The sequence below is a fragment of the Triplophysa rosa genome, linkage group LG14, assembly GCF_024868665.1.
Source record: "Triplophysa rosa linkage group LG14, Trosa_1v2, whole genome shotgun sequence".
NCBI lineage: Eukaryota > Metazoa > Chordata > Actinopteri > Cypriniformes > Nemacheilidae > Triplophysa > Triplophysa rosa.
In genome coordinates, this window is record NC_079903.1 from 21,693,781 (window position 1) to 21,707,883 (window position 14,103).

The 14,103-nt window shown below is 40.0% G+C and overlaps 1 protein-coding gene across 1 annotated transcript in view; it reads right to left on the reverse strand.

Annotated features, from left to right (window-relative positions):
- agmo (alkylglycerol monooxygenase) overlaps positions 1-13,345 on the reverse strand; it is a 31,747-nt gene extending 18,402 nt beyond the window's left edge. Inside the window, exons 1-3 of the mRNA XM_057351471.1 lie at positions 13,115-13,345; positions 11,203-11,333; positions 10,705-10,856 (exon numbers count right to left, since the gene is read on the reverse strand). Of these exons, the coding sequence (XP_057207454.1) occupies positions 10,705-10,856; positions 11,203-11,333; positions 13,115-13,237 (406 nt within the window). The 5' untranslated portion in view covers positions 13,238-13,345. The remainder of the gene's footprint in view (positions 1-10,704; positions 10,857-11,202; positions 11,334-13,114) is intronic.
- Between the last annotated feature and the right edge of the window lie 758 nt (positions 13,346-14,103).

A 14,103-nucleotide genomic window follows, 5' to 3' on the forward strand; every position in this document is an offset into this window, starting at 1 on the left:
GTCAAGCCCTGTCCAGCCGGCCTTCCAGCCGGCGTCAAGCCTGTCCAGCCGGCCTTCCAGCCGGCGTCAAGCCCTGTCCAGCCGGCCTTCCAGCCGGCGTCAAGCCCTGTCCAGCCGGCCTTCCAGCCGGCGTCAAGCCCTGTCCAGCCGGCCTTCCAGCCGGCGTCAAGCCCTGTCCAGCCGGCCTTCCAGCCGGTCTTCCAGCCGGTCCCTGGGAGACTCCCAGGGCAAAGACTGTTCCCCCAAGGACTACTCCTAAGTCCCCCAGGACTCCGCGCCCTCGAGCGCAGCCGGGAACTGGGACTATTCCCCCCAACCCTTTTTATTTACCCCCCATGAACTCTTGTTTTGCCCCACCCCCCCTCCCATGTTTGTTGTTCTTGTTGTCCCACCCAAGTCCCTTTGTTATTTTGTCTTGTCTCCCACTTATTCTGTTCTCCATGTTTTGTCTGGTCTTGTCTTTGTCTCTGTCTCAGTCTTCCTTGTCCTGTCCGTCTACCCCTTGGTGAGCACCTGGAGGTGCTCATTAAAGGGGGGGCTTCTGTCATGGCTCTGCTTCCTTAGTCATGTTTTTCTTGGTCCTGTAGCAGAGCCATGACAAAGTCTTTGGTTATGTGTGGAGAGAAACTTATTGTTGTCCTTTGGACAATAATATACGTTCTCTCCAGTGTCTTGTCATTGGCCCCGCTCCTCTCGTTTCCTTGTTATCTTTCCCTAAGTGTTTGATTACCCTCACCTGCCCTGTGTCGTTATCCCTCGTTTGTGTTTCCCTATATATATATACCCTCTTGTTTCTTTGTCCTGTGCTCGTGAATTACGTTGTGTTTGCGTTGTGCTCATGTTCCTGTGTTACCCTGGTTCCTGTTCTGTGCCTTGTCCTTTATCCGTGAGTTGTGTTTTTAGTCTTTGTCACCCTGCCGTGTTTTTTTGTAAGACGTTGTGTCGTGCCTTGTTTTGTTAGTTTGTTTTTGCCCCCCCGGTGGGGAGTGTTTTGTTTCAGTTTTTTATGTTTCGTTTTCCCCATTGTGGGTGTTTTTGTTTTGTGTAAAATAAATATTATCTGTTAACCCCTTCACTGCTGCCTACGCTTGGGTTCTTCTTCTGCCATTCCCTGACAGGTATTATTCCAATAGGATTTAACATTATTACCACTAAATCTATTACATTGTTGTTGTTTTTTAAGCATGGTTTATAAGATCATCATGTTTGTAGTGTGTTCCAGGGGATTAAAACGTACAATGTATATTTGACACCTAGTGGAAGAATAGTAACTAATAATAGTAATAGTAAATGTGTAAAGTTGCATACAATGGAAATACGCAGTGAAGTAGGCTAAATGCTTGGATTCTACAACTGATAACATAAAACGTATATAAAACAATACAACATTTACTGTAGGTGTCATAAAATTGATGCATTGACGTCACTTTCCCACGTGCACATGTCGGGATACGCCCTGGGACACGCTCCCCTGGGTGGCAAAACACCCAACAAGATGGTTGAGCAGAATAGGAAAAACAAAGAAACCGGGACTAAACCACGCAATTATTTGCTGAAATTACAAGCAACTGGACTCGACGGTGATCCTCAGGACTTCCCTACGACTTCCAAAGGAATCAGGTATTCCTGGACACTGAAATGTTGTGCGGAATTGCGTTTCCTGATATTGTAAGCAGTCATTTTGTGTTTTGCCACCCACGGGGGTGCGCAATGGCGTGCTCACTTGGTGTTCACGTGGTAAAGTGATGAAAGTGACGACACGTCCATACCCTCTATTGTCCAGCTGGCATTTTCACCCCAAAATGGCGGCCGCGCTACCGAAGCGCCACCTAGTGGCTGTTTCCCATAAAGCACCAGAGTTTCGCCTCTTGGCATACTCTTTGCCCGTGGTGTATGTACACATAACGCTTCATTATGTAAGGTCTTTATACACCTCTGAAGGCATATAGTTATGTGCACTATATTGCATTTCTGTCAATATATCCTCCAAAAAGTTACACATTAGACCTTTAACTTGTGCCTGATAAAAATAAATATAAGTAATATATTACTTATATAAAAATAAGTAAATGTCCACAAAATCCCAGTGACTGTAAAACTCTAGCAAACAAAAATGTTCTTCAACATCAAATGCAAACAAGAAAAACAAATGCTTCCAGCACCACTTTGCAACCTCATTTACAAATTTGACGCTTGACGTTGCATATAATATTCAAATCTCTTTATGATTTCACGCTAGGATGCTCAAAGTTCTTGTTCGGGTGTGAGGTCCATCAAATCTGAGAGCTGGTGAAGTTCCAGGTGAAATGCCGTGATCCAGCTGAACAAACACATCATGCTGAGACCGTAAGAACAGAGCGTTTCTCTCGGCCAATGGCGCACCGCAGAGACCTTAGAATCACCAGACTGCAGTTCTCCATTGAGAAAACACCATCAACCAGGCCACTTAATCAAGATAACAGGCCCAAGAAGAGACGTTCACGGTTGTCATTGGTCAGGAAGCAGATCCCGTCCTAAAACTCAAGCTATTGGTCGAGCCAATGTTGTCAAACGGCAGAGAAAAGTTAAGGTGGTGCTTAAACGTTTTTGAGAAATCATACTGCAAATGGCTCATTTATAGTTGCATTAAGCTGCATTTAAACCTAAAAGAATACTCACACCGCAAGTTTTAGCGAGAGCTAACATTGCTATAAAATAGCATACTGTTCTTCGGTGTTTGCTACATCAGTCAAATCAAGAGATAAATTCAGAGGTTTCGCTTAAAACACACCTGCATAGATTCAAGTCATTGTCTGCGAGTATGCGAGCCAGGGCACAGCGGTGTAAGATTGATGTTGGGTGTCACCGGTAGGAAGTATGTACAGCTAGGCCTCATTGCAATCTGTGTCCTTGTGCGCCGGGCTCGGCTGGATGCCGCATAGTTTGGCAGGCAGTATTCAGAGGGGAAGAGCTTTAATGATGAGAACCAATGCCACAGAGAAGACTTTCCCATCATGCTTGAAGACCATAGTCTGCTCAGACATGGAAGATCTGTTCTTTTCTCAAGAATACAGGGACGAACAGCATTTGGTTACAAAGAAAGCAGAGTGTACTATAAATGGAAAGAGAAACACTTGGGTCTCAGAGTGAGCTCGGTGAGAGAAATCACAGAAAGACGTACAGAGATGGATGTTTTGTGATAACAATTATCTTTACTTATCTACTGTTATAAAAACTGAGACCATTCACATTGCACCATACCTATCAAACACCCTATATTGAAAAAAAAATCACATCCACTTTATTCCTCTGTAATGCTTGATTCTGATTGGTCAATCACTGCATTCTGTGGTCAATTGTTGTTTACATAATGACCACTATCATACATCTGATTTCTTTTTTAACATATAACTTCAATTTTTCCTCAACTTGAATAAGTATTTGTATGTCCATTTATTCATTTGAAAATGTACAGTAGAGCTGTGCAGCAATAAAATGAAATGAAATAAAATATCTATTTATTATTTAGACACCCTGTCGTGTTAATTTTGTGATAACCAACTGGCTGTATACATCACCCAATATTTATATACGCACTTTGATTCAAGGTTCAACATTTTATTAACTAAATACACAGTAAATACAAATCAAATTAAATCTATTTATTGTCACTCAACCACATACACAAGTGCAACAGTAGGTGAAAATCTTCAGTCCCGACCAACATGGCAGTATGACAGATTACAAGTAACAAAGAATTACAATACTTTACAGTAGACATTTCTTGTACACATTTACACAGTAAACATTTCTGTACAAGTGTTAGACCATAGTATAACGTAGTATATTATGGTATTGTCAAACTAAAACTGCCTTGCATTTAGACCTTTTTAGTCATTTTGCCTTCAAGTTTCAAATTGGTGAAATTGAAGCAACGCCATGAAATTCCCATAACAAATCATTAATATTAAAACTACTGTAAAAAAAACACATCTCAAGGTTCAGGGCTCACTGTCGGATATGCTTCATAAAATGCTTATCTATAAACTCTGGTTTAGACACAAAGTACAGGAACAGAATCAAAGGTACAGATTCACATACAATTAGGTTACGTTACATCTTAAACTATAGATACGAACTGGGTGAGAGGGCTGTACAGGTGACGTGTTGAACACACAGAAAATGACTTTTACCACAGCGTTTTACACTTTTATAAATAAGCTGCATAACTCCAATGAAATAACTTTGAAATAATAATTATAACATGAACCAAACAAAAGAGCAATACAAGTCTTTTACTCCATCGAAATCCAGACACAAAATACATCCCAAGTATAAAACAGTCGAATGTATTTTTAATGTGCCAAACATTTGCACACTCCAAACATCCATTTCTAAAAAAAGGCAAAGCACATGAATGGTAAGTTTTTGTCGACTTGTGCATTGAAATAATGCGTTTTAGCATAGAAATATTTTCTGTGCAGTTTGACGCAGAGTCCCAGTAACCCAATTCTAGTGCCGCCCTCAGATCAGATCACGGTGGCATGGATCTCAATGAGCCATCGAGCCTCAGTGTGGCGAGAGACGGCGTGCCATGTCACTCAGTTTATCAATGAACTGTGAATGGCCGGGCTGAGTGGACAAGCTGTCAGCTCGTAGGAGATGCCAACACAAACAGTCAGCAAAGGCAACCAAACCCAAGTCTGTCACCACAATACTTCACAATGTCTTCACTCACATCTTTAATCTCCTGATGACAACTTTTCTTAAAGTATGTGTATATGTGAAAAATTTGGGCATGGCTTCACACCATCTTGCGCGGCACAAGGTGGCTGGTTTCTATCCTGTAAGGCTGCAAAACTTTCGGCACAGCGAGACATCCCTCAGACTGGCTCGGTCCAGTCTCGTCCAACACTTACAAACACACACGCCTACAGACACAAGTGGCTGATTTGCTGGACATTGTTGATATTATTGCAGTGTCCCAGGGGCGCTCGTGTCGAGCCCTGGCCCCACATCCTGACCGGCTCGATTCTTTTGTACGCCCTCCAACCTGCGCGGCCGGGGACTTCCAGAGGCAGGAGAAGATTTATGAAGCCCCCGTGGCCTGGGGTTAGCCCCCGCCGCTTTCCACCAAGAGGATTCCTTTTCAAAACAATAACATCCAGTCCCAGGCCTCCTTTGGGACGGCCTGCAGCGGTATTGACGCGATCCGTTTGTCTTGACGACTGCCGCTGTCTGCGTAAACGCTAAGCGCATGCCACTGTCACATCCTGAGCGCTTTCATGCTTAAAGGTCTAGCTACCGAGTAATGTACATACTGTAAGTCAATCTACTGTAGTTTTCACCAAAACCTTTTCTGAATTCTCCTCTACCGTACATCTTATAACAGTTCGGTTGGGCTGCACACCAGGTTAAGTAACGTAGGTCGATCGAGGCTGAATATAAGCCAGATAACATTCTCATTGGACCATCCAACTAAATTTTCTTAAAATTTGTTCAAATGTGGATGTAGCGACGGAAGATAAGAGGGATTCAGGAACCTGAAATGCAGATTGCTTTACAAACCTACAAGTGGGTCGTCTGTTCCAAAGACCTGCAGGACATGCAATTAATCTAAAGACGGCATACATCGCATGAGTAACAGGATGCAAAGCTAAGCCAAACTAATCAGCACAGAGCTTTTAAAAAAGTTGAATTTACAGACAGGTATATAGTGAGTTCCAGAAGTGAAAAAGCGTCTAGAGTATTTTGCATATCACCGCTGTCCTTCTGAAACCTTGTATCTCCATAATTTGTTATTTTAATTTTTTGCCATAAATCGTTATTATTAGTCACCCTGTATGTTTGTCACTGGGTTTTACAAATATCTAAGAAAAGTCTTAGAAAGTGCTTGAAACAACAGTTTTGAATCATTTAAAAAGTACTGTCTTTTCAAAAAACTGTGAATTTGGACCTCCGGAAGGACAGTGACGATATGCAAGTACAACATGTTTCATTGGAATTATATTATTGAGCATAACAAATCAGATAAAACATTAAATTGAAAAATGTACAATTGTAGAATTTTTCAGTTTTTTATGTTCACTGTAGGAATAGTTCACCCAAAAATAAAATCCTCATGTCATTCTAGGTGTACAGTATATTGAATCCTTTCTTTAGTTAAACAAAGTTGAACTTTTTTCTTTATGTGCATGTATAGGTACCATCTTGCTGAATGTTCAAAAAGCAGATCCATCCATAGTAAAAGTGGTTAATAAATGTCCTCTGAAGCAAAAATGTCCTCTGAAGTGAATGAGAGACAGTGAGAAATTTTTTTTATATTTTAAAGATCCAGGAAATCAAAACAAAAGTTTTTTTTTCATTTTTTTTAAATGAGTGAGCCTTACGGACATCAATAAACTGATATGCTACTAAGCGTTGACAAAATTCGCATTTATGAGATATAACCGTTCAAAACTGACAGTCTGGCACGTGCGCTCAAACAAATCTAGAAATTCCATGACATCACGCTACACTTCAGCCTCTCGTCAAAGTTCTTGCCCAATCAAATCCGCTTTAGAATCCGAAGAGTCCCGCCCCCTTCACTAGCATAGCTGCGGAAGTGCCGCCTCATATCAGCCACTTGTTCGCACATTTATTATGTCCTACAAGGTGAATGACGCATAATACACTAGATGGGAGATGGGGGATGATCCACACAGTGTAAACATTCACATTAAAGTCTTTATTTTGCGTTAGTGTCATGCAAGCGTTAAGAGACACGATAGTACAGAGCTGATCCTATGCGCGATCATACGCGCAAATCCGCTGAGAAAACAAAACGCATCTAACCCATTTCAAGTCTACACAGAATATTGAATGTTAAGGCAATATGGAAGAGATCAGACATCACAGCGTTGGTGAGTAAAGGAGAAGACAAACGCCAGTGTCCAGGGACGGATTACGACGTCAAAGGGCCCCGGGGCCAGTTACCTCCGAGGGGCCCCCCTCCCACAATTTTTCCGTTCTTTCCTTTAGCTGCGCATTCACAGTTGTAGAAAGTGAAAGTTAAGATGATAATGAATATTAAAACCGTTCTCGCTCTGCGTCAAATGCCTGCGCTACGCTAAAAATAATCTGTACAGGGTTTATAGAAGTCTAATATCAGCTACACAGCGAAAAATCAACAATGGACCAAATTAAGGCGTATGAAACACACGTGTTTAATTAACTGTCAAACATATACATAGACATAAGGTGATAAAGAATCTTTGCGTTCAGCTGAAGAAAGACATATACATTTGGGTCGGCATAAGGGTGAATATTAGAAAAAGCATTTTGTATTATGAGAGCACACTTAAGCTGGCATAAACTGTGCTAAACCTTATGATTTATGTCTGAAAAGGGAAAACTTGATGATGACCTAAAGCAGCACAACCTCCTTGTCAGAAGTGCACCGGGCTGCTTCAGAGTTGAATCGTGAATGGAGGGTTACGCTGAGGTTTTGGTGGAGCTCTTTGGAAATAGCAGCATATGGGGACCAGAGTCACTGTTTGTCTGCCCGAACGAGAGAGACAGAGCAAACAGATTTACCACTGCTGTCAGCGAGTCAGCCACATCTGATCCTCCACCGCCAGCGCGTGTGGTGCCTCAGATTATGTTTACTGATTGTACACAAGTGAGAGTACACAACAAGCAAACAAATCACACTGACTTGAGAAAATTGAAATATCAGCCGTATAACCAAAACGGCTCTCTGTTCAATCTAATGCACAAGCACATCTTGCAGACACTGCTACACTCGATATTGCACTGGGGACCGCAGCTATTTTAATACACTTCTCTGACTAGGGATGAAAAAATCTTGATGCGTAAAAGGATCCAGAAGGCCATTAACCTAGTCCAGGCTAAACCATAAACCTCGTCTGGCCAACGTTGCCAAAACCGAGCGTGCGGTTGGAAAGCCAGCCTCGCTGCAGCCGAGTGTGGCATCGCTATAGAGGAAGACATGGAAAGGCCAATCACCACCGAGCGTTGCAATAAAGGTTTGCAGGCAACTGGAAAATAAGGCAACATGTGGAAAAAATGCGACAGGGAATGACAGAAGAGGGCTGACTGGACACATGCAAATAGCTCATGCAGAAGCAGACGCCTGGGCAACATCAAAAGCTAACGAAGCCAAACACCGACTGTGATTTATGTGGATATGAATTTTTAACGATATTACACGGTTACATCAAACACTTACTTTACAAACAGCTCTTAAAATTAATCTCCAATTTAACTGTTAAGTCGCTCGGGACAGCTGTGGTAAACTGCTTAAAGGAACTGTTCACCCAAAAATTCTGTCTTTATTTACTCACCCTCATGTTGTTTCAAATCTGTATACATTTCTTTGTTCTGATGAACCCAGAGAAAGATATTTGGAAGAATGCTTATAACCAAACAGTTCTTGGCCACCGTTGACTACCATGGGAAAAATTACTTTATAAATGTATTTGTTCTGTTGAACACAATAGAAGATATTTTGAAGAATGTAGGAAAGCAAACCCCTCTGGGGCACTTTTGACTACTATTGTCATTTTTCCTACTATGGTAGTCAATGGTGACCAAGAATTGTTTGGTTACAAGCATATCTTTCTCTGTGTTCATCAGAACAAAGAAATTCATACAGATTTGGAACTCGGGGGTGAATAAATGATGACAGAATTTTCATTTTTGGGTGAACTGTCCCTTTAAGAACTGTGTTGCATACACTACAAGCAATAGACTTCATAGTATCGTGAGTTTTTCCCTTTTCTAAAGTTCCTGACCTGCGGAGGGGAAAATGAAATTCATAAAAACGATCAAAAAATTGCTCAGATTTTACAATGGCACTAATTAGGGTCAGTATACTTTTATGGTGGTCATATTTCTGCTGTTATACCCTGAAAATAGCCTTTTCATGTTAAAATAAAGATTTATAGCTCGTAAGCCTCAAAAGAATAGAGCTTTAGACAAAAGCATCCCTCCGAGTATGAAAATTTGGAGATCATTAGCAAAAAACTATGAACCTATACAGAGACCCGCAGTTAACCTCCATGGTCAGTGGTCAGTAGTGAAATCTAATATAACAAAGCCTGACGTATGGTTTAATGACAACATTTGTGTTCACAGATTTATGGTCGTTGAAACCATCAATAATATCGAAGAATGAGATCTACAGATCACACACGGAGCATTCCTTATGTGGAATATAGCTTTTCACAAGTGCAGAGAATCATCTCATATATTGAATATTGTAAGTGACATCAACCTGGCTGTTTGTTACAAATATTTTAAAAAAATCTAACACAGGTAGTCATCAGTATAAAAAGGTATTTTTACATAAAAGTAATGCAATTTAGTAATCCAATAACAAATACATTTTCAAATAAATGTACCCACTAATGGCAGATGTGAGACTTTGAAATCTTCAGCTGAACATTAAGTAAATATGTGATGTGACAAAAATGACAGCTCCAAAATGACATCACCTTTCAGGATCTCTGTTGGCACTCCTACATCTTTGCTCAATATCAATCCCTGAATGCAAAAGTATAACAGCTAATCTTTTCTATTCTACAGTACTCTAAACTCTTTAAGAAAAAGAAAGACTTTCATGTCTAAAGATATTTTGCCTTTAGAGATGAATTATAACCCTGCGTTATCCAAAAAAATCATCCTGGACTGCGATGGAACAGAAAACGAGACAAATAATTTCCTCCGAGTTCAAAAAGAACAAATTGGACACAGGAGACCTCTGACATAAATGACATTTCAGTCGGTCTGAGCAGGAACCCAGGACAATGGAAAACATAACATGACAGCCACAAGCACCTCATCACTTTTTTAAGGGTCGAAGCGAAGCCTGGAGAGGCGTAATTTAAAAAACGGCCCGCCATCGTATCAACATTAAATCTCAAATGGACGGAATTGGTGTAGCATATGGTAAGCATACTTCAGAAGGCCGCTAGCCTGTTTTTACAGTTTTTACTCCATAGAACTGAAGTCCACACCCCGGCCTATGACACAGTGTGCTTGTTTACTTGTTTAACAGAAGAGGGCAGGGGGCACGGTATTATTGTGCAATGAGCAATACAGATAACATGCTTTCATAAATGTTCTCGATGTGTCACGTTTGTATTCTGGCGAATCAAAACGGCAGGAATCAAGATGGAAAAAGGTTATGCTTTCTTATCCTCCAGCCAACTGGAGATCTGCTTCTAACCAGCATATGATCCATCATGTGAAGAGAGCGAACCGTTGAGAAGTAGATTTACAATCCATGGTAAGAAAGTATGTTTACCGGCCATGCTGTTCTGCAACGGCTGCCATTGAAGAATGAAAAACAGCACTCAGAAATTACAGCCGGGATCTGTTTGGACACATGTCTAACAACTGTCGGCCGGAACTCTCGTGCTACACAAACATATGCACCTTTTGCAAACTCCTACATCATGACAGATTGATATTTTAGTTGCATGCTGCATAATAAGAGTGTTTCACCTACAACAGTTACAGTTTCCACAGAATCATAAAAATATATTTAGCAAAAAGGAGTTATAGACGAGCAAAAGCACGAATTGAAGAAACAAGGGGTCAAAACTCATCAAATCTTCTCAAAAAAAAAGTTATTTTCTTCCCCTTTAAATTTGACAACATTGCATTTTAAAACAGTCGGCTAGATATAATAACAGCGCGCTTGGCAGAATATACACATACCATGGACGAATCGATGAAACCAGTAGTATCCCATGTCGACACCAAAAAACGCAAGCCACCACGTCCAAGCCGAATCCCAGGGAAGCTCCAACATACGGAAGTTGTTCCAGACGTAGATATAAGCTGACAGCTCCAGACTTCTCATCACGAGCCTGAGAAAATGATTGGGAAAAAAGTCGGATTACTTCAAATATACAGCTAGGTAACCAGCAGTCAAACATGTTATAAAATCTGTTGGCTGGGTAATTCAAGAGTGCAACATAAAATAACATTGTTTAAGGACTTTTACAGCCCTTTTTATATTTGACGGCCAAATATTATCATTAAAGTACCAAATTTAAAGTATTTTAAAATTAAACTTTTACAAACTTAGGTTTTGTATTCTATAACATACTTTCCTACTGAAGGTTGTGCAGCATACTGCACCTATAACCAATGTGTAACTCTTTGTATAAAAGGTAAACCAGAGTTTACTTAATAAACTTTTTATTGACTCACTGAGGGAGACGTGACATCATCCCGGCTTGCAAAGACATAATGAAGTCGTTGATCTTAATGTGAGGGCGGTCCGTCTTTAACCATCCTAACACCATCTCCAACAAAATCAAACCAACGAAATATGGTGTGGCCTAGCACAGACAGACAGACAGACAGAGTTTGGAAATACTGTTCCGTCTAGTACACGAACACATTTAAATGTCAATTTTGCCGTAACATTTTGATCTTTCTGGATTGAAACTGAGATTGAATTAGAGATTCTCATGGTTTACACGAGTGGATTTTGGATACAAAGAAGATTTTCAGGCTTTGGATTACTCATCAAAACCTGAGACAAACCACAGAAGACCAATCAAAAACGAGCTGCTCAACAATAAGCCTCAAAAGGCCATTCTCTACACTGTGAAACTGGAGACTCACTTTCTGACATGTAAACACGCATACAGACACACAACGGTTTAGAGTAGCCTAGATCTACAGGAGGAGCGAGAAGAGTGTGTGCGTACATGTGAACAGAGGCGAGGGAGACCACTTGGGAACCCCTAACCTGGTCACATCTGGCTGCCGACTATAACTGCAGGCTGTTAGCGCAAAGAGATCTATTGTTTAACTTAACTCAAAACCGACAGTATGAAATTCAACTTATTTACAATTTACATACATATTAAAATATATATGTATAGTTCTATAAGTAAAGCAACAGCTAATATATAAGTGGAAAGAACCATTTAGAAAATCGTATTGTTTTACTCAAAAAGTTGATTTAACTTATGATTTGATATAACTAAACAACAAGAAACAGCAAGAAAATAACCACAGCGAGGCTGTAACATATTTCACACTTGTGAAAACTGTCGAGGGACTCTTAATAGTTATAAAAGTGTATTGTGCACTTAGATCTCACCGGGGAAAAAATGACATTCGTGAAACAGATGTTCGTTTTTATAGCTTTATAGTTTCTATGCGGGGTTTTTTTACATAAAATACAAATTTTTTGTTTAAATGGTTTAATTTACAGTATACACAATATTATTCCTTACAGAACGATAATGTTTCAAGGCCTACATTTTTCTCATAGCAATATAATAATATGCTTCTAATCATACGTCTAACGTCTGACATGTTACAGGATACAAATGATATTGAGTTATAGTAGCCTGCTGTGAATTGACGGGACAAAATGTATAAAATGGTAAAGGGTAAATCCGTGTATTAAACATTAGAAAACTCAGAGAATGTCTGTTGGCTCACCCACACACATCAAGAGAAAGAAACTTCAAATAAAGTGCGGTACAAATGGTGAGGGAGGCAGTTTAACAAGTGTGTGTTTGTGACAGAATTACAACAATTAGGATTCCTGCTGTGCGGTTAATTGCAATTTCTCTATTCATGTGTTTATGGAGGCCTGTAAAAATGTGAGTGTTTCACCTCAAACAACAAACATGTGTTGATCCGAGTGCGGCCAAACCAAAAGCGCACACATGGGTCTGATCAAATGTAAGGAGCTAGCACCCCACCATACGGCTCAAACCTGAACAGGTGGTGGAACTGTTCATTTTGTCCACTGTTTTTGAACGTTTATAAAAATTAATAAACCACACCATTAATTGTGCAACATCCCTTAAATCCCATTAACTAATTTGTTTTTAGAAAACACGTGTGGGGTTACCCTTAGCCTATAAGTTAGTCACACTTGGTGGTGAAGAACGAGTATCACAAGCAAAGCAAAGAACCAAACAAAGAGAGAAATGAGGACATTACTTTTTGGCAAACGACAGATACATCATCTCTCTCTCTCTCTCTCTCTCTCTCTGAACTCATGGATGAATTCATGAACTGTTTTTGTCGTCTACGTGTAGTTTCGTAGTTATTTTCCTTTTCTCCGCAACTGTGGCGATGACGTCACACTCACCTGATTGACGTACTCCGGCACCTCTTCCAGAGTCGCGAATGACGATTCGTTTGGCGTAATCAGACTGAACAGCATGCGAACACCCTGAGAAACAGTAACGTTTGTCACTTCCACTCGCTCCATTGTGTTTGTGAAGGTGGCGAGAAGGAAACTATAGATCACTGGCAGATCGCTCTCGCTGTAAGATAAAACAGATGCTATTTTCCGCAGGACTTCTACAACCAGAGGCGTTTGGACCTTGAACTTGTGATCACAGTGAAGATGGATGGTATTGGCATGACGCGATCACATGACGCATGACAAACAATATTATACAACTGCGCCTTTAACCTGTTTTCTATTTAATTATTCGATTGTTTGTTTATTTTGTATAGACTGCCACAATGATACAAACACAAATGCTGCTAAATAGTTGCATTTTATAATAATTATAATTGAAAAAGGCTTTTACTAGCCTATTAAAACAGCAGAGAGGGGCAGAACCTGTCCACAGCTGTACAGAATATATATATATATATATATATATATATAGCCTACTGAAAGAAACAAAAGCACACCAATGTTGTTAAGCTGTTTTATTTATTCAAAATAATTTATATACAATATTTATTTGTAACATTTATTTCCTGTAAAAACAATAGAAAAAACACAGAAATTCTACTAAATTTAATAGGCTACTACTACTAAATGTAATGCAATGTAAATTGTATTGTTTTTATGGAAGCTGTATTGGTGTCTGTGGATCTAATCTAATGTGTTGGTGGGTTGTTATCTGACAGATGTGAACCAAGAGAACATCATTAAAACCTACTAGAATAAAGCCCAAAACACACTACATCAAATATTTTTGTAATAGTTTTGATGGTAAACATTTTTGTAATATTTGTAATGGAAACCTTTCTTGGGTTTTTTTTTCAGCACGGTCCGGTCCAGGAGAAAGAAGTAAAGATGTCCCCTCTCCAGTCCATTGTGCAGGACGCTCCATAAAT